Below are 21,300 nucleotides of genomic sequence, written 5' to 3' on the forward strand. Positions count from 1 at the left end.
GTTTCTTATACCTTTATATATATCTCCTTCTTTAACTTAGGGACATTTTCTTCTATGAGTTTGAAAATATTTTTTCTGCTTTTGACTGCAATTTCTGGCCTATTATTTGTAGATTTGGTCTTTTCTTAGTGTCCCAGATTTCCTGAATGTTTTGTGTATGAAATTTTTAGATTTAACATTTTATTTGACTGAGGTATCAGTTTATTCTGTCTTGATTTCAATGCCTGAGATTATTTCTTCCACATCTTATACTCTGTTGGTGAGGCTTACCTCTGAGGTTTTTGTTTTGACTTTCTAAAGTTTTCATTTCCAGTTTTATCTTAGCTTAGGTTTTTCTTAGTGATTCTGTTTCTACTGTCATGTCTTGAACTATTCTCATTATTTTGTTCTATTGTTTATGTTTTCACAGACTTCATTAAGGAATTCATTAATATTTTCTTTAAGATTCTTGAATATATTCACAATTGCTATTTTGAAGTCCTTGTCATGTGATTCAGCTATATTGCATTTCGAAGGTCTTATTGGTTCTTTTTAACGATATTATTTATTTATTTATTTTATTTATATGAGTATACTGTTGCTATCTTCAGACACACCAGAAGAAGGCATTACATCCCTTTACAGATAGTTTTGAGCCACTATGTGGTTGCTGGGAATTGAACTCAGGACTTCTGAAAAAGCAGTCGGTACTCTTAACTGCTGAGCCATCTCTCCAGCCCCTCACAGGGCTTATTGTAGTAGGATTGTTGCTGTGTTCTGGTGTAAGCTTATTTTCTTGGTTGTTAATGTTTGTGCTTCTGTGCTGATGTCTAGGCATCTGTTGTTGGGTTGATTGAGGTGATTCCAGTGTTGCTATCTGGCCTTGTTTTTGTTAGGTGGGTGGGTGTTCTATTCCTTGCTTTCTGTTGTCCCTCCCCCCTTCCTTTTTGACAGTCTAGAGTTTTTGTTCAGTGGGTTTATGGGTTTGGAGGAAGATGTTGTGCCTCTTGTTGGTGAAGCATGGCTTGTACTGGCATCACAACACGTGGTGGGGCTGTTTGATAGCCTGCCAGGGATACCTGCCAGCTGCAATCTCTTCTACCTTCATGATCAGGTACCTATGTTGCAGTAGCACCGTGTGACTGTGTCAGCAGTGGCCAAGTCCCAGTACTTTCGGTACATGTGTGTGCCACTGAGGGAATTGTAGTACAACCAGATACCAAAGTTCTTCACAGGCAGGACAGGGGTGACTTCTTAAACACCTGCCAGCAGTACACATTCTTCCTGGATGACTTCTTCATTATCTTCAGCTGTGACATGAAGTACCAGAAGCAGGACTTGACAACCTTTGGGTGCAAAGATGCACAGGACTTGACAACCACATGTTTGGGTGCGAAGATGCACATTTGTACAGTAGCAGTGTATGGCACTCTGGGAATGGAAAGTATAACCCCACACTCCCAACTTGTGCCTGACACCTTCAGGGCAGTGCATCCTTGTTCGTAGCCACTCACAAAAGGCCTCTCGTCCTTTCTTAGGAAAGGTGTGGTGGTTGTGGTTTTCATGGTAGAAAGTGCTTCTTCATGTTGGTTGATGATAGAAAGGAATAGAGGTGGGCTGAGAGGAAATGCTTAAAGGGGCTTCAGGAAAGAGCTGAAAGGATCCTGTTTAAACTGAGAGACAGTGTCCCTGGGAATTGCATGTGTGATGGGTAGATGGGATATTGCAAGTAAATTGCAGTAGGACAAAGAATAATCTGGAGAAACAGTGGTGGATGGACTAGGGGAACTTAGGGTCTTAACTAGGATCTGGAGTCTCCAGTCAATAAAGTTGAGGTAGGGGAAGAGACACTTGAAAGCAAGTTGTTACCAGGATCAGAGTAAGAATGGAGAGATCTTAATGGAAGACAGGAACATCAGTTTTGGCCACTATGGTCCCTGGGTAGAGGGAGGTTTTCAGATTTGGGTGGGGGTTAACATAAAAGAATGGAGATGGAACACAAGGAGGAGGGCAGTGGAGTGGGACTACTGGAAGGAGGAAATCTGTGTGCACAGCAAGGATTGATGGAGTCTCCCAGGGAATAGAGTTAGGATTGGAGGACAGGCCCCTGCAAGCATGTTGTTATAGGGCTGGGGATGAGATGGGAGAGATTTTAATGGAGGACAGAAAGGAAAGTGAAATCATCTACCCGAATCCAGGACCAGAGTGTCCACAGCGGGACCCAGGTAAAACTTCTTTCTATGTATTCGTGGCTGATAGAAGGCTGGGTTCAAAGCAAGTTCTATGGCATCCTCAGGGATTGAAGGTAGGGTGGGAGGAGAGGTACATCAGAACAATCTGTTACAGGGTTGGGGATAAGACTAGAGAGGGCAGAAAGGAGAGCGGAGAGTGCCTACCTGAGTCTAGACTGTTGTAGCCACTGGGGGATCCAAGGTGGAGAATCTGGGATTATTTTTTAATTTGGAGACTGCTACATCTGAAATGGGGTTTGGATAGGCTGACCTTCTCTTCACGATTTATGGAATTCATTAAGATCCAAGTATAAAAAGCAAGTTTTTGAGAATCAAATAGTTGGTGATAGAGCAGTAGAACTGTAAAGGAACCAAAGGCTAACAGGAGTCCTTATATGGGCATGGTGCGGCCTGGAATTAAGATAAGGTTATGATGTCAAATAAATGAAGAGCTGGGTTATTTTATAACTTTGAATTTGACCTATGCTGCCAAACAATGCCTTTTATAAGATAGTATATGGACGATCCTTTATTATCATCAATTAGATTGTTGCACATCCTTTTCTTACCCTAGGAAACCGTTACGCCTGGACATTTCAGGAGTAAATGATCCAGAAAGTATTCCACATGGCCAAAGAATCTGCCTCCATCCAAAGTTTAATCTCAAAGATGAAAATGACCCAGTGAAAGCAGATATTGGCTTGGTCATTTTTGAAGAGCCTATCTATGGGGATGAAATACCACTATCTCAGTCCACTAATATATCCTTGAAGAGTTGTTCTAAGTGCCAATACAAAAGCTGTTATGTGTATGAATATCAGAGTAAGTAAAAGGAGTCGAGTTACACTATTTTGTGATATTGAATCTAGGACTATGACTCATTTTCTAAAGAAATTAAGTCTCTAACGAGGGGAAAATAATCCAGAAAAAATAGTGGGAGTCATTACTGATGTCCATATCACATCAATCCATTGGAAGATAAACTGTACCATAAGAAAGGAATGGGCTATACCTAGATTTAAGTCTCACCTCTTGTTACAGAACTCTTTTTATATCCAGGTTATTTCTTGTTGCTGTGATAAAAGATCCAACAGAGATGATTTGAGACAGGATAGATTTATTTTGACTCATGGTTTCAGAAAGTTCCATATTTGGCTGCTTGTCTCTGTGTACTGTTGAGAACACTATAGCAATTGAAGCATGTGGTAGAGGTTGTGCTTCACTTCTTAGTTGTCAGGAAGTAGAGATAAGGGAAGAGTATAGGAAAGAGCAAGAGTAAATAAGATATTGGCCCAAGAGTATGTCCCTAGTTAACTACTTCTTCAACTAGGGTACACTTTGTACTTTTAACTATATCTCAATACTGCTATCATATTATATCTAACAAATGATTAATTCATTGTTTTGTTCAGAGTGGTCATGAGCTAGATGTTTGGAAATGCTATAAGATGTGCCCAGAAGGGAGCTTTACTTAGGTACCCCAAGGTCTTTCTTAATCAGATCAAGTTTATAATTAAGACTAACTACTGTGCTGTGTAGTGGTGGCACATGCCTTTAGTTCCAACACTCAGGAGGCAGAGGCAGGTAGAGCTATATGATTTTGAGGCCACCCTGGTCTACAGAACAAGTTCAAGGACAGCCATGGCTATACACAGATAGACCCTGTCTTGAAAAAACAAAACAAAACAAAACAAAACAAAACAAAACAAAACAAAAGACTAACCATTAAAACAGTTTAAGGAAGGTTTGGACAGTTCAGAAAGTACAAGGTAAGGAGATATGTAAAGAGAGAATAAAAATGAAGGAGGAAAGGAAAGGAGAGGAAGAAAGGGAAAATGACTGTGTTGGGAAGATTATGTGACAGAATTGAGAGTGGTAACAAACCAAAGTCTGAGATATGGTGCTTTGTGTCTCAGCATTATCCTTTACATATGCCTTTAGGTAGCAAGAAGCTTGGAACCACCAGAGTAAAGAAGATAGATGTGCAGCTGCTAGATTTCTCAACATGCCACCACCAACATTCCTATCTAGAGAAGACTGTGGGCTTGTGTATTCAGAGTCAACCACGGGAAGATTGCTGGGTAATCATATACCAGAACAATATTAAGAACAAGAAGGAAATGCAAAAATGTAGAATTATATGAATAAGCAAGTAAATGGTAGATAAGAGGACATAAGGAAGTTAGTGTCAGGCAAATATGTGAATCTAGGAAGTTTCATTAGATATTTGAGTGGCATAGAATTTGCACAAATGAGAAATATAAAAAAGAATTAATGGGCACAAATACATTTTATCTTTCTGTTTTAAATTTTATTATAGCCTCTCTGTAGGTACTATAATGAATATTGTATGGCTTAAACTTAGCTGTGTGGAGGTTTAGAAGGCACAGATACAACTCATTCCACCTATTCATGTAGAAAGGCTGTAGAAAATAAAGCCCTATGCAAGAAAATTTGTAGGTACTAAAATAACTTGGACAATTTGAAATCACAACACACAAATATTGTTGAAAGGCTTCAAGGAAAGAATTGATTTGAACTGTGAAGATCCTGACTGAATTACTGTAGGATATGACCAGCCTTGAGTGCTAAGTCTTTAGAGATGAGAAATACTTAAGTAAACAAGAATGAATGGAACACTGTTCATAACCCTGTTTCAAATTGAAGTGAGAGGATAACACATGCACAGCTATAAAGTTAGAAGCTAGGTGTCATAGAGGATCATTGCAAGGGATGAGATGAATAGCAGTACTATTTCTGGAAACATATTGACTATCAGGACTCATGTTAGTATCTAGAAACACACTGTTGCAAAAGGATTTTAAGCAAGCACTTGAGGGGACTGCTGTTTATTTGGTGAGATAGAAAAGAATCAGCTGAGGTCAGTCCTTAGCATAACAGTCTGATAGTGGAGATAAAGGAACCAGAGTAGATACAAACATCAAAGGACTTACAGTAGTATGGTGGTGGTAGAAAAATTATTCATGGTACCAGCACCCAAAGCTCACATTCTTGTACAGAAGGCAAAGTGTAGTAACCCCATAGGACAAATAAGTACAGAAGTTATCTGCACAGTATGAAATTGGCACTGAGAGTAAAAGGAAGGTTAATTTAAGATGTGTTGAAGTTAATGTTTCAACTACTATTTAAAGATATGTAGCCATTTACCAAATAGGATAAGAAGCATAAAATGATATGATGGTATTCAGGTCAAAGGAAGCAGAATAAGACAAGTTTGAAAAATGTAAAAATACCTTGGTTTGAGGGGAAAAGTGCTATTTAGATCACGAGCTATGAGAGAAGTGAGAGAGCAATAATCATGGGGCAGATTCTGCAGGTGTTCTTACCTTATAACATAAGCATGCTGTATTATTTAGAGGACAGGGATTTTGACAAGAGAAATGAAGTGACAAAATGTATATTCTGTAGTTTACTCATAGTTGGTATGAAAATGCTCTAAAAGGGAAGACCCAGTGAAGTAATGTGAAACAACAATTTACAAACTAACCTTTTCTGAACTATGGTAATGACAGTGATGATAGGGCAGGTCATGTTCTCATGAGTTTATATGGTTTTGAGAGGTGATCAATAATAAGTAAATAATAACAGACATGATATTAACTATTTTGGGTAAACTGCATTGGGATAATAAACACAGAGCAGAGTTTATTATAACCTTGAATTCCATCTGCAATCTGAAAGAATTGAACTGCAAAGACAGTGTTAGCCTAAAATACTTGCAATACACGATACAAGTAAAAAATTTTTTGTCTATATAATCCCATTCAATACAACTAGGTAATCAGAAAAGACATTTGTTTAAAAAAATAATAAAAGTGTTTTAATGGAAAAGTCATTTGAATATCAGAGCAGTGTTACACGTGTAGTGCATAGAAAAGGCCAATACAAAGATTTTGATGTGTAAATATGTCTGGAATATTTAAATAACAGAAAGGACAAGCCAGGTGGTTATAGCATCTTAGCCAACAGCAGTAGTAGGTAGCATCAAGGTAGTAATAAGGGTTTCTATGGTCTTTTAAGCGATTATGAGAACTTCACTTTTAATATTGTTAAGACTTGAAAGCACTCCTTGGAGAGTTTTTAAGCAGAAAGATGTATTTATTGGTCTCTCTTAGATTTTAAGAGAATAAGTTTGGATGCTGTTAAGATCAGATATGAGAAGGGCAAGAAGTATGCCTTTTCATAAAGAATACTATATTTCCTAACAACAATAGAAGCATTCCTAGATGACAAAGTTATTTAATTATTAAAATAAATTTAGGGAAATTATTTAAAGTATTAGAATCATTATTCATTGAGAGACTGGTGACATAATGTGGAGAAAAGAGAGGCACTAAGAATGATGTCAAGTTTTTTATTTTAATTTTTATTTTTTTATTCACTTTTCATCCTGATTACAGCCCCCTGTCTCCTTTTGTCTCAGTTCTACTCTTATAACTCCTCCCACCCCCACACTGCTAATTCCCTTCTCCTCAGAGAAGAGGAGCCTACCTTGGGTATCACCCCTCAAGTTTTTTTTAAACTTGAACTTTTGGAGGGGTGTTGTGACTGTCACTTGGAAGATAAAGCAAAAGGAAGATTTTGTATGAAGATCAGTGGTTCTTTGAGGTTTTAATATTAAGTTTGATGTAACTCTTAGAAATCCAAGCTCAGTGCTGATGAAGTGGCTGATCATAAGAATTTGAAAATGTATAATTAGTACTGACATAGTCTATATTCTTTTACCATAAGTTTCAGCTGTATATGGCCATGTCTTACATTGGTAATTTTTGGGAGCTGCTTGATAATGAATATTATTTGGATTTTCCCCTCCCCCTCACATAGTATATGGCGTGTATACAAGGTAGACCGCATGAGTGACATATATTTCTTGGTTTCTTTATTCAGATACAGAGAGCCAGTCCTGTCCTATGCCTCCTAAAGAACCACTGGGAACTAGTGGGTCTCATACATAAGACTTCAAGGATATGTCAAAATCCCACAGTCATCACTAGAACAGCTCCTTACTTTTCCTGGATAAAACGATTCATCAAAGCATCTAAGAAGCTACTGAATCCTACTTCCTCCTTACACTGTAGGACACTGTATGAAAATGAGCATGTTCCCCAAATCAAACATAGCCTTAATTATATCCCAATGGCCTTCCATAATTCCTCTGTGAGGGGTTTAGAAGGAAACTTAGATATTTCTCCACAAACCAAACATACAAACAATGTACCAACAATCTTTAATTTTAGTGATGTGAATTATTTGGCTGATAGTCATAGATTGTTCCTTGGTAAAAGCCAGACCCCACAACCTGTCAAGTTATTGCCTGTTGCTGGATTCCGAGAAAATTCTCAACAGAATTTAATTCAGTATCCTCAGAATCCTGCTCCATATAATACAGATAATTTAAGTAAATCTCCATTATCTCAGCTTGTTTCTGACACAACTATATCATATATGTCTCCTAAGACTGATGGTGCTAATCCCTGCGGTTTTGCAGCATATAATACTGATGAGTCCTTTAATAAAATCCTGGCAGATATATTTAAACAATCAAGTTCATCAAAAGATGATAGAGTCGAGCCTGAAAATTTCCATGAGAATACTATGACTTTTGCTTCTTGGACGGAAAATGCTACTGATTTAGATAAATACAAGAATCTTTTGAGAGCCCTACCAAATGGATCTCAAAATCAATATACAACTAAGGCCAACTTACCACCAAATTTCTCTTTATCTCAAGGAGAGAAACCCTCGGGACTCTTTGTTTCAGATGCAGCTGTTATCGAAACAGATCCGCCCATGGAATCTCTACTACACAATGAAATGTTTAATATACCTTCTTTTGAAAAAAAAAAAAGGATCCTCAAACTCAAGCTCAACCAGTTACTGATTCAGTAAGAGCTCAGAATCATCCTGTAATGGATGTCAATAGATTCATGATCCTACCAATGGACAGCATAAATATGCCCTCGACTCCTAAATTTACCTATCAATCTTTACCTATTGATCTTGAGGCTAAAACACCTCCATACCCAAATTAGTACAGTACAGTGCCATCATAAGGCCAGTCTTCATTTAAGGCCCTGATACAGCCTATAGTTGAAATTAAACCTCAACTGAAAGCTGAATCTGAGAGAGCTAGACATCCAGATTAATTTTAGCCTAAAGTATCTCTAAGGTGAGGTAGACATAGTAGAAATGCTTGTCTGTATTGAAGCTCACACGTTTATTGAGACAAATTACCTTTAGTCCCTTGGAACATCTTATGGCCTCATTTGCAATGTTGTTTGTCCTTATGGAAAATTATACAAACACATCTTTTTTTTTTTTCAAAAAATTAAAATAAAAACAAATAGAAAAGCAAATAGCTTTTTTTGTTAATTAGATCTTGTTTTGTTCCAGACTTTGTAAGTTTTAAGAGGATCAATTTGATATTTTGAAAGATTATATGTTGAAGATTATTCCAAGATAATTGAAGAGTCACATAGTTTAAAACCACCACCAGGGGCTGGAGAGATGGCTCAGCGGCTAAGAGCACTGACTGCTCTTCCAGAGGTCCTGAGTTCAATTTTCAGCAACCACATGGTGGCTCACAGAGGTCCTGAGTTCAATTTTCAGCAACCACATGGTGGCTCACAATCACCTGTAATGGAATCTGATGCCCTCTTCTAGCATGCACGTGTACATGCAGATAGAACACTTCACATACGTTAAAAAAAATCTTAAAAATTCATACAAAAAAGTTAGCTGTGCTACATTTTTCCTAAGTTATAAATTTTTTGAAAAACTATAGCTTAATATCATAATCAGAATATTAACATAGATACAACTCATCCATTTTATTTTTAATTTTTATTTTTTATTTGTACTCATTTATATATGTTTATTTTATAATTTTCAATGCAGAAGACTCATGAATACATCTTCACAGTCATGAGATATAATAGTTCTATTGCCATAAAGCTTACTCATGTTACCATTTTAGTCACATCCACTGCCTTCTAACAAGAATCTTGTCACTAATCCTTTTCTTTTTAGTTGGATGTCTTATTTCTTTACATTTCAAATGTTATCCCCTTTCTGAATTTCCCTTCCAAAAACCTCCTATCCCATCCCCACTTATCCTGGTTTTATGAGGGTACTCGCCCACCTACCCATCCACTCCTGCCTCACCTCCCTGGCATTTCCCTACAGTGGGGCATCAAGCTGTCACAGGATCAAGGGGCTCCCCTCCCATTGATACAAGATTAGGCTTCTTCAGCTTCTTCAGTCCTTCCCCTAACTTCTCCATTGGGGTCCATGTGCTCAGTCCAATGGTTGGCTGTGAGCATCCTCATCTGTATATGTCAGGCTCTGGCAGAGCCTCTCAGGAGACAGCTATACCAGGCTCCCGTCAGCATGCACTTCTTGGAATCTGCAATAGTATCTAGGTTTGGTGTCTGCATGTGGGATGGATCCCCAGGTGAGGCAGTCTCTGGATGGCCTTTCCTTCAGTCTCTGCTCCATTCTTTGTCCCTGTATTTCCTTTAAACAGGAACAATTCTGGGGTAAAATTTTGGAGGTGGGTGGGTAGCCCCATCACTCAAATGGGGGCCATACCTAACCTCTGAATATGATCTCAACAAATTCTCCGTCCACTTTTTGAGGTATTTCAGCTAATGTCATCCCCATGGGGTCCTGGGAGTCTCTTGCTTTCCTGGCATCTGGGACTTTCTGTTGTCTACCTCCAGTTGCCCATCCCCCATTTCTACACACCTGTGTTCAATTTCCTGACCCTCTTTACATCTCCTCCATCTCCTCCCATACCTGATTCTGCCCCTCTTTTTCCTCCTCTTCTCTTCCTCCCAAGTCCCTACTACTCTCTACTTCCCTTGATTATTTTCTTCCCCCTTCTAAGTAGGACTGCAGCATCCACACTTTGGTATTCCTTTCTCTTGAGTTTCAAATGGTTTGTGAGTTATATCCTGGGTATTCCACGCTCTTTGCCTAATATACATTTATCAGTGAGTACATACCATGTGTGTTCCTTTGTGAGTTACTTGAGTTACCTCATTCAGGATGATATTTTCTAGATCCATCCATTTGCCTAAGAATTTCATGAAGTCATTGTTTTTAATAGCTGAGTACTATTCCATTGTGTAAATATACCATATTTTCTGTATCCATTCTTCTGTTGAAGGGCATCTGGGTTGTTTCCAGCTTCTGGCTATTATAAATAAGGCTGCTATGAACATAGTGGAGCATATGTCCTTGTTATATGTTGGAGCATCTTCTGAGTATATGCCCAGGAGTGGTATAGCTGGGTCCTCAGGTAGTACTATGTCCAGTTTTCTGAGGAACCACCAGACTGCTTTCCAGAGTGGTTGTACCAGCTTGCAATCCCACCAGCAATGGAGGAGTGTTCCTCTTTCTCCACATCCTCACCAGCATCTGCTATCCCCTGAGTTTTTGATCTTAGCTACTCTGACTGGTGTGAGGTGGAATCTCAGGGTTGTTTTGATTTGCATTTCCCTGATGACTAAGGATGTTGAGAGTGGGAGTGGGAGATATCCATGGGCAGGTGGCCTACCTGGATTTTATATAGCAGGTGGTCTGGCATCTGATTGAGTAGGGGACTTTTGCTCTTGATAGTGTTTTCCCACTGGCATCAGGAATTAGGATGATTATGGGTCTAGGTGATGATTTTGTCTTTGTTGGTTAGTTGTTTTGTTCCTTGGTTTCTGCTTCCTCCCTGGACTTTAGGAGAGTGTGTTGGTTATATGTTTCCGGTAGAAAATGTTCTGTGAACCTATTTCCCTGTCCTACTAAGCTGGTTTGTTCCCAGGGAAAGTCTGCTTGTGTTGGAGGCTAGCATGATTTGGGAGAGGGAATCTTAGAGGAGAAGATCTTTATGATCTATTCGGGTTGGAGTCTGAGAAAAAAGGGATACCACAGCAGATAGTTTGCCTCAGAACTGGGGATGAGACTGAAGAGATTGTATCTGGAGGAGCAGAAGGAGAGGTGAAGATCTACAGTCAATCGACCTGCTTCCCTGGCAGGAGTGGCTTTTGGATGAGCATGGAATGCCTGCTGTAGTTGTTGGCTGGGATAAAGGAGAGAGATTAGAAGGGGAGCATCTGTGGAATATACAGCAGATACATATGGGGGAGGGCAGGAAAGTCTGCATCAGTTATTTTGCTGCAGAGCGGGGTTTTAGACTGTCCGACTGGGTCTAGAGGGACAGAAGGAGGGCTGATGGTCTACAGTCAGCCTACTTGGTCCCCTTGAAGGAGTTGAGATATGGAGTTTTTAAATAATTTCATCAAGAAGATATGACAAAAGTACATTTAACAACAGCTGTAAAACGTAGCTTTTTTGTAGAAATATAAAATTGATCCAAAAATTTATAGAGAATTGCAAAATTTTGAACAATTAAATATCACTGAGATAAAATAAAGCTAGGGTATTTATACTTCAGGATTTTACTACTTACTATAACATTACCACAATCAAGACAAAGTAACTTGGCCCCACACACAAATGTATCATATTACATTTAGGAAATCATGATGCACATGGTAAAACTGTCTAAATCACTTTCAGCAGTAGCTCAGAAATGTTATTATGTGGCCATCATGGAGCTCCTACTGTATGATTCTGTTATGTTTTGGATCTCAAATGTGTCTCAGAGGTCCATTTGGTTCTGATCCAGCTTGTGGTACCATGGAAAGTGTTGGAACTTTACAGAGGTCAGACCCAGTGTAAGGAAATGAGGCCTTGGACATATGCAGTTGAAAGAGATACTGGGACCCCAATCCCTTTGGATCTTTCTCTTTGATCCTCATTTGGGAAATGGTGAATTACTTTCCTCTACCTCATGATTATGTCATCATGATTTTACTGTGGCCTCTATGGGTCCAAAACAATTGGACCAGATGACTTCAGAATGAACCTTATAAAACCATCAACCAAAATAAATCTTTCCTCCACATAAGTTTTCTCAGAATCAATGAAAAGCTGACTAGGGAAACTCCTCTCACACATGAAATTCATCTGTATTACTTTTATAAGTTTTTCATTAACATTTTTTACATGCATTGGTATTTTGCCTGCATGTATGTCTGTGAGAGGGTGTCAGATCCCCTGGAACTGCAGTTACAGACACTTGTGAGCTGCCATGTGGTTGCCGGGAATTGAACCTAGGTCCTCTGGAAAAGCAGCCAGTATTCTTAACTGCTGAGCCATCTCTCCAGATGCTCATTAACAATTCTTAATTGTGGCAAAAATACATTATAACTGATTGCTATTTATAGGTCTTCACATTTTTCCTTAACAAATCTCCACAAGTTTTCATCTTGCAGTACTGAAACTTTACACTCACTGACAGCAACTCCCCTGTCTCCCATCCAATCTCTAGTAATGACCATTCTATTTTCTGTTTCTATGAGTCTGATTACTTCACATGAGTTAAATCATATCATGTTAGTTTTCTTGAGACTAGTTTGTTTCACTTTGTATAAAATATTTAAATTTTTTCATGGTAGAATAGGATTTCTTTCATTTTGGAAGTTGAATTATATTTCATTGACTGTTTAACACTACATTTTGTTATTCCATTATCATTTTTTAGGTTATTTCCAAAATCTCAGAATTGTGAATGGTGCTATAAAGAACATGGGTACACACAGATCTCTTCAAAATTCTGCTTTCAATTCATTTGGGCATATGTGTATCTTGGGGGTTAGTCTGGTGGTGTTACGTATTCAAATGTTAAATACTGTCATCCAAATCTGGTTGCCCCTAACAAGCAGATCCTCACATATAACAAATAATGTTATGTAAATTTTGCTTGTCCTATTCTCAAACTGGTTAAATAAATGTGGCTATAGCCAATTATCTGGGAGAATAGAGGTAAGCAGGGCTTCAGTTACCTGGCTTGGGGTCACACCTAGGGACTGTGAAGAAAAAGAGTATGAAGAAGAGAGAGGAGGAAGGAGAAAGAGGAGGAGGAGGAGGAGGAGGAGGAGGAGGAGGAGGAGGAGGAGAAAGAAGATGGAGAGGACAGAAGGCCTCCATTAGACGTGATGGACAAAGAGCACGTGGCCTACTGAAATGCCCCCCCCCCCCAGGGAAGACTAATAGAGCAGAAATTACCCCAGGATGACTCAAACAGCAAACACTTGGGGAGTGTTGGGGAATTAACAGTCTAGCATATTGTATAGAGTTCTCTAGAGTCACAGAACTTATGTAATGTATATAGAGATATATTAAGGGAACTTATTGATCTGCAATCCAACTCACCCAACAATGGGAAGTCCAAAACTCTAGTAGTTTCTCAGTCTCATAAGGTTAGATGTTTCAGTTGGCCTTCTATATAAGCTGGAATCCTGTTTTTTTTTTTTTTTTTTTTTTTTTGGTTTTTCAAGACAAGGTTTCTCTGTGTAGCCATGACTGTCCTGGAACTCACACTGTAGACCAGGCTGGCCTTGAACTCAGAAATCTTCCTGCTTCTGCCTCCCAAATGCTGGGATTAAAGGTGTGTGCCACCACTGCCCTGCAGAAGCTGGAATCCTGAAGAAGTAGAACAGATGTGCCGGGCAAGTGCTGTTTTTCCTCAAGCTGCATGGAGTTCAGGATTAGGGCAAACATGTGTGCTGATTTGGCATACATGATTCTGAGGATCATAACATAAGCTAAGATATGGCTGTGCCTCCAACAAACCAAACAACATGTCAAGTGGCAAATTTGAACTCAAGCCTGGGATCTTCCCAAATGCTGCTGTACGCTGCCTTGGAGATGCAGCTTAACCTCACAGATGCTAAAAGCCCCAGCTGTACAACAAAGTAGGCAAAGTCCTGCTGCTCAGAGCAGAAAGCAAGGCTGCATGCCTCTTGCAATCAAAAATTTTTAGAGGACAACATCAATTAAGATTTCAGTGCTACCTTAAACAATTGATTTACTTCAACGGGAGCTCCAGGGGAATACTGGGACTGCTTGGCCTAGCACATGACACATACATGATGGCTTGAGAATGTGCTTATACAGTAAATAGAAGAAGATTTAAATAAAATTAAAAATAGAAAGGGATATTAATTTAATTTATATAAAGAGAAAGGGGATATAAGTATGTTTATCCACAGAAGGGAGAAATAAGTGGAAATTGATTTAAATGTTTTGAAGTATACGTGGATGAATGAGTAAATCCAGGCTTTTGATATGAATGCTTAGAAGACAAAGGTAAGTACAATGATGTTTCTTGTGAGTCAGAGGCAAGGCTAATCTACAAACAAATCCAGGTCAGCTCAGGTTACACAGAGAAACCCTTTCTTAATAAATAATAACAATTGTTTTTTAATTGTTTGAAATTGCTTTAACTTATCAAAATGGAGGTGTTTATAAGTTTCATGTTTACAATGGTATCTTAGGGTTTTACTATTGTGAAGAGACACCATGACCAAAGCAAGCCTTATAAAGGACAAGATTTAATTGGGGCTTCAATCTATTATCATCAAAGTGGGAGCATGGCAGCATTCAGGCAGGCATGGTGCAGAAGAAGCTGACAGTTCTACATCTTCATCTGAAGGCGGCTAATGGAAGACTGACTTCCAGGCAGATAGGACTAGGGTATTAAAGCCCATGCCCACAGTGACACACCTACTCCAACAAGACTACACCTACTCCAACAGGGTCACACCCTCTAAAAGTGCCAACCCCTGGGGCCAGCATGTACAAACAATCACATTCTACTCCCTGGCCCCCATAGACTTGTGCAAACTCGAGTCTCTGGGGGCCATACCTAAACATACCTTAATCAGGACCATTCAGTTTAAAGGTTAGCTGATAATACTTTGCCTAGGAAGCCAACTCCTTCCCCTTTAAACTTTTGAACTTGTTTTTTCCTGTAAAAAGTCTACTCTGACCCCCAGAGCTCCCAGGGACTAAACTACCAACCAAAGAGTACACATTGAGGGACCCATGGCTCCAGATTCAAATGTATCAGAGGATGGCCTTACCTGACATTAATGGGATGGGAAGGAGGCGTGATGCCCCAGTGTAGGGGGATGCTAGAGGGGTGAGTCGGGAGTAGGTGAATGGGTTGAGGAGCACTGTCATAGAGGTGGGAGAGGGGATACAGGATGGGGGGTTTTCAGAGGGGAAACCAGGAAAGGGGACAACATTTGAAATGTAAATAAATAAAATAACCAATAAAAAAATCTTAAACAAAATGAGTCTACTCTGAGAGCAGACTAGTACTGCAATTAGGTTCCCAGGTCCTTTCTGCAGTCCTGAATGTCCAGTATTATGATGTACATTCAATAAACTATTCTTAGTTAGCTGAGATCAGTGTTTATTTAGTTTAAGTAGCAATTCCTAAACTCCAACACAAATAATATTTATTCCTCTTAAATTTCTGATGGGGTTGGTTGAAGACTAGATAGTTATAGTCTCACAATTAAACTTAAGTTGTTTAGGATTTAGGGGCAACATTTTGGATATAAATAAATAAATAAATAAATAAATAAATAAATAAGATGTTCTAGGTCTAAACAGATGTTTTTAGAATTGTAATAGTGGTTAAGATAATGAATGATTTAGATACAAAACTCTAAACTCATTAAGATAGGATAGATAGTAAAATACCTTATCTAAGTTCCCAAATACAAACAGACTGGACTTTTAAAATGTAACTCATACCTAAAAATTCCTACAATTATTACATAATTGTTTCTATTGTATGTTGTTTATTATTATAAGAGAAAGAGCTTTTTGTCATGTAATATATTTTATTATTTCATTTTATTATTATTTTTAATTATCTTTAATCTTTTTTTTACAGTCCAGTCATTACCCCTCTCCTAGTCTACCCTCAGACAGTTCCTAATCCCATTCTTCCCCCAGCCCCATCTCCGAGAGGATGTCCCCCCCACCCTCACCCCATCCTGCCACACCTCCCCACTCCCTGTGGTCTCAAGTCTCTTTAGGGTTAAGTATATCTTCTCTGAGTGAACCCAGACCATGAAGTCCTCTGTTGTATATATGTCTGGGGCCTCATTTCAGCTGGTGTATGCTGCCTGGTTGGCGGCTCAGTGTCTGAGAGATCTCAGGGGTCCAGGTTAGTTAAGACTGCTAGTCTTCATATGGGGTCACTCTCCTCCTCAGCTTCTTCTAGCTTTTCCCTAATTCAACCACAGGGGTCTCTGGCTTCTGTCTATTAGTTGGGTGTAAGTATCTGCATCTGTCTCGGTCAGCTGACTTGTTTGGCCTCTCTCTCAGAGGGCAGCCATATTAGGTTCCTGTCTGTAAGCACACCATAGCATCAGTAATAGTGTCAGACCTTGGAGCCTCCCCTTGAGCTGGATCCCAATTTGGGCCTGTCACTGGACTTTTACTCAGTCTCTTCTCCATTTTTGTCCCTGCAGTTTTTTTTAGACAGTAACAATTCTGGATCATAGTTTTGACTGTGGGATGACAACTCCATCCCTCTACTTGATGCCCTGTCTTTCTACTAGAAGTGGACTCTACAAGTTCCCTCTCCCCACTGTAGGGCATTTCATCTAAGGTCCCTTCCTTTGAGTCCTGAGAGTCTCTCACCTCCCAGGTTTCTAGCACATTCTAGAGGGTCCCCCCCATGTCCCACCTTCTAGAGTTGCCTGTTTCCATTCATTCTGCTGGCCCTCAGGGCTTCACTCTTGTCCCCAAACTCCAATACCTGACCATGTTCCCTTCTTCCCCTTTCTGTCCACTTTTCCAACCAGGACCCTCCCTCTCTCTGCCCCCTGTGATTGCTTTCTTCTCCCTCCCAAGTGGGATTGAAGCACCCTCACTTGGGCCTTTCACCTTGTTAACATTCTTGAGTTCTGTGGATCGTGTCTTTGGTATGTTGTACTTTTCTGGCTAATATCCACTTATTAGTGAGTACATACCATGCGTGTCCTTTTAGGTCTGAGTTACCTGACTCAGGAAAATGTTTTCTAGTTCCATTCATTTGCCTGCAAAACTCAGGATGTCCTCATTTTTAATAGGTGAATAGTACTCCATTGTGTAAATATACTACATTTTCTGTATCCATTCCTCTGTTGAAGGACATCTGGGTTGTTTCCAGCTTCTGGCTATTATAAATAAGGCCTCTATGAACATAGTGGAACATGTGTCCTTTTTATATATTGGAGCATCTTTTGGGTATATGCCCAGGAGTAGTATAGATGGGTCTTCAGGTAGAACTGTTTCCAATTTTCTGAGGAACCTCCAGATTAATTTCCAGAGTGGCTGTACCAGTTTGCAATCCCACCAGCAATGGAGTAGTGTTTGTTTCTCTAGAAAGAATTGTTTTAATCAGAGAAAAAAGGGGAATATTGGTTGGTTGCAGAGACTGAACAGACATAGACCCAGGTGATGTTACGTGGCCTTTTCCCCCAAGTTATCCCTGATTGGTGAATAAAGATGCTGACGGCCAATAGCTGAGAAGAGACAGATGGATTTAGGGTTTCCAGGCTTGAGTTCATAGGAGAACCAGGAGAAGAGGAAATAGAAGAAGGTGAATAGAGAATAAGCTGCATGGGATAAGAATCTTAAAATAATAGCCATGTTTATTGGGTAATTGGAGTTAAGAGTAGTCCAGATAAAACATGGCAAACTATATAATGGCTGGGAACTAGACATAACAGCATAGGGGATAGTTATCTGCCCAGCTCTTGTGCTGATTAAGGCATATTATGAATATAAAGTTTATGTTTGTCTTTTATCTGGGAACTAAATGGTCAAAGGTGGTATAGAAACCCTGCATTGGAATTAAATTTTTCTACAATATACATACAAGCAGGAGAATAGAGAAGCTTCCTTTTTCCAATGTCCTTATGTAGGCCTCCAGAATAAGGTATGACCTAGGTTAAAGGTGTGTACCACCACTTCTGGATTTGGAATTTGCTCTGTCCAAGGCTGGCCTTGAACTCAGAGACCTGTTTGCCTCTGTCTTCTAGGATTAAAGGTATGTATTACCTTGCCTGGGCCTAAGGTTTTCATGGCCACTATGATTCAAAATCTCAGTTAAATTTGTGTGTCATTCTATGTGAAGATCCAGGTCAGAAACTTGTATCTCTTAGCCTCAAGATCTGGGTCACAAGTGTGCCCTCCATTTTTGGATTGTGGTTCATTTCAGATGTAGTCAAGTTGACAACCAGAAATGGCCATCACACATATAGAAAGATAGATTAGGGGTAATTTGCCCAATAATTGTGCTAAAGATGATTTTTAAACTCCATAAGACTCTGCCTTGATTATCAGGGGCTGGCTGGGTCATATTAATACCTAATAGAGTTATTAACATTTAAAAATACTATTTACATATATACTAGTGTGCAGGACCAATTTCAGATGGAGTCCCACAAGGATCTACGGCTTGGCTGAGGACTCGGTGCGAACGGCTGCTGCCTCTGCCAGCGAGTGGTCCCGGAGGGATGGAGTGCAGACAGGGAGAGTCCACTGCTGCCTCTGCCGCCTACTGCCTCTCCACTGCAGAGAGGGGAAAAGTGTTCCAGCTCTTTGAAGTGCCCAGGTGCCAGCTGGCTGGTGAAGAGGGGAGGGACCGCGACAGAAGCTCTCAGACAACGGGATGAATCTCACACGCACTTTACTTCTGAGTTGGGCCCATATATACAGTTTGGGGTGGGTTAAGGTTCTGCAGCAGGTAACCCCTATTGGCTTGATCTGAAAGCTTGGGGATGCCTCATCTGCATATGGGGGTGCTACTCCTACGTGGCCGATGGCCATAGGTCTCTCTGTGGGAGGGGCTGTGGGGGGCTGAAGCTGAGAGAGCCAGAGGGCCAGGAAGAGCTGACCACCTTCCATCCCAGTGGGTATCTGGGGTTCAAAGCTCATTTGACCAGTTGCCTGGTTGTCTCTCATAGCTCACTGCCCCACACTAGTGAGAATGATGATTCATTGGGTTTGAATTTTTAAGAAACTTCTATAATTTTTTCCATAGTAGTGTACCATTTTACATTACCACCAACAGTATCTAAAAGTTGCAATTTCTCAATATCCATATCAACAGTTTTTATAAGTTTCATCTGGATATATATTTATTAGATAAACACTCAATGGCAGGCCATCTAACTACACACAGTTTTCAAGACCACAAATCACAATTTTTGAACAGTCTACAGCATGAAATGATTGCTTTGTACATACAATGTACAAAGATGATGGTGATTCATATGGGAGTCATTCTAGGCTACATGTGTTTGTGTGTGTGTGCACATGCACATGTGTGAATCCCCTGTGACCATGCAACAAAAATTACACAAAGTATGAATTTGTCTATGATTTTCTTCTGAAATCCATTTCTTTTAGTTGCACCCATAAAATACACAGATGACAGGTTACTATACTGAAATCAAATAATAACAAAACAGAATATTTTTTTCATGACTGTGATGTTAGAGCTACAAGTGGTAACAAACAATATTTTGTTTTTCCATATAAGATGCATTGTTTTATACCTGTAGCACAGAATCACCACAGGATGCAAGAGCTTCTGAGATGGTTGCTGAAAGGGCCTGTCAGTCCACCTTAGAGCTGTTTCTGCCTCCCTGTGAATTGCAGGAAATTGAAGGCTGGGTTGCCCTTTGGATTAATAAGACTGCTGACTTTGGCCATAGGATTCTCAAGGTCCTTTTCTTGTATGTGTTGGACATCCCCTCTCCTATGATGACCATGGAGAGTTTGCTAGGAGGCTGATTGCTGAGGGACAGCATCATAGAGGAACAGACCCTCACTATGCAACAGCTGGTTTCACAGAGCTCATGGAGTTGAATGGAAACTTTCCAGGGTGAGATGTCTGTCTTCTTGACAGCAGCAGGCTGCCAAGATCCTTACACCAGGAAAACAGGGTTATATTCAGCCACTGTCCTGGGAGCATGGAAGCCTAGCAACTATGAACCAGATGGCCTTTGTAAATCTCAGTGGGTCACAAATCAAAAACCAAAGGCCTGAATGAGGGAAAGGTATTTGTAGGGGGAAGGAAGATAAAAGGGGTGGGTGGAAGATAAGATATTGTAGGAGTGACAGTAATCAGAATGTACTAAATACATATATGAAATTTTCAAATAATAAATTTTATTATATTTATTATATAGAAAATGAAAAGCCAGGTCACAGAAAGGGAAACAATATTTATTGCATACCACATGTTATGTTATCAGGGTCTATTTTTTATAATCCGTATAGAAACTTTATAATTCTATATATTTTGTTTGTAGAAAATTGTATTCAGATTCTTCATAAGTTAGCAAATTTTAAAACAGAGTAAAGGATTCGAACATAAATTTCTCAACAGAAAATATAAGAAACCTAATAGAGTCAACAAGAGATGAAAGTCAAAACAAAAATTGATGCCTTGGCCTCATGAAGGCTGGACGCCCCAGGGGGTGAGAATTGGAGGGGGGGAGGTGGGAGTGGGGGGGGTAGGTAGGGGTACATCCGCAGAGAGGCAGGAGGAGGGGTGAGGGGATAGGGGGTTCCTGGGTGGGTGGGGGATGGGGTAAGGGGACAACATATGAAATGTAAATCAAACATCCAATAAAAAAAATTGTATGAAAAAAAACAAAAAAAAACAAAAATTGATGCCTTTTCTTATTTGCTAGGATAGCCACAATAAACAAAATGGAAGAAAACTAAAATTGGTTGGGAAGGAAAGAAAAGGAAAACTTTATATACTGATAATGTGATTATAAAATAGTATGGCTATGCTGCAAATTGTTGTAGCATTTCTTCTGATTTAAAATATGTCAAGAATTTTTTCCTACTTTTCCATTGTGCTGGCTAGTTTTTTTTCAACTTGAAACAAGGTAAAGAGGGAAGAGGAAACCTCAAATTGAGAAAATTCTTCCGTAAGATTTGTTAACTGCTCTTGAAGTTGTGGACTTTCAAGAATGGAACCTATAAGTAAGGCAGAGTAAAGTCTCATGCAACTTTATTCAGAGCATCAAACAATGTATATTCTAAGGGTTAAGAGTCTTTCTTTTTTTTTAAAAGATTTGTTTATTTTACATATATGAGTACACTGTAGCTGTCTTCAGACACTACAGAAGAGGGTATCACA

General features: G+C 39.5%; 1 protein-coding gene across 1 annotated transcript in view; it reads left to right on the plus strand.

Moving 5' to 3' along the window:
• The window catches only part of LOC114624513, a 111,568-nt gene that overhangs the window by 16,719 nt on the left and 73,549 nt on the right, over positions 1-21,300 (plus strand). The window contains exons 3-5 of the mRNA XM_028771454.1: positions 2,785-3,032; positions 4,152-4,291; positions 7,119-7,265. Coding sequence (XP_028627287.1) covers positions 2,785-3,032; positions 4,152-4,291; positions 7,119-7,265 — 535 coding nt within the window. The remainder of the gene's footprint in view (positions 1-2,784; positions 3,033-4,151; positions 4,292-7,118; positions 7,266-21,300) is intronic.

Source organism: Grammomys surdaster, unplaced genomic scaffold (genome assembly GCF_004785775.1).
Source record: "Grammomys surdaster isolate TR1022 unplaced genomic scaffold, NIH_TR_1.0 207, whole genome shotgun sequence".
NCBI classification, from domain to species: domain Eukaryota; kingdom Metazoa; phylum Chordata; class Mammalia; order Rodentia; family Muridae; genus Grammomys; species Grammomys surdaster.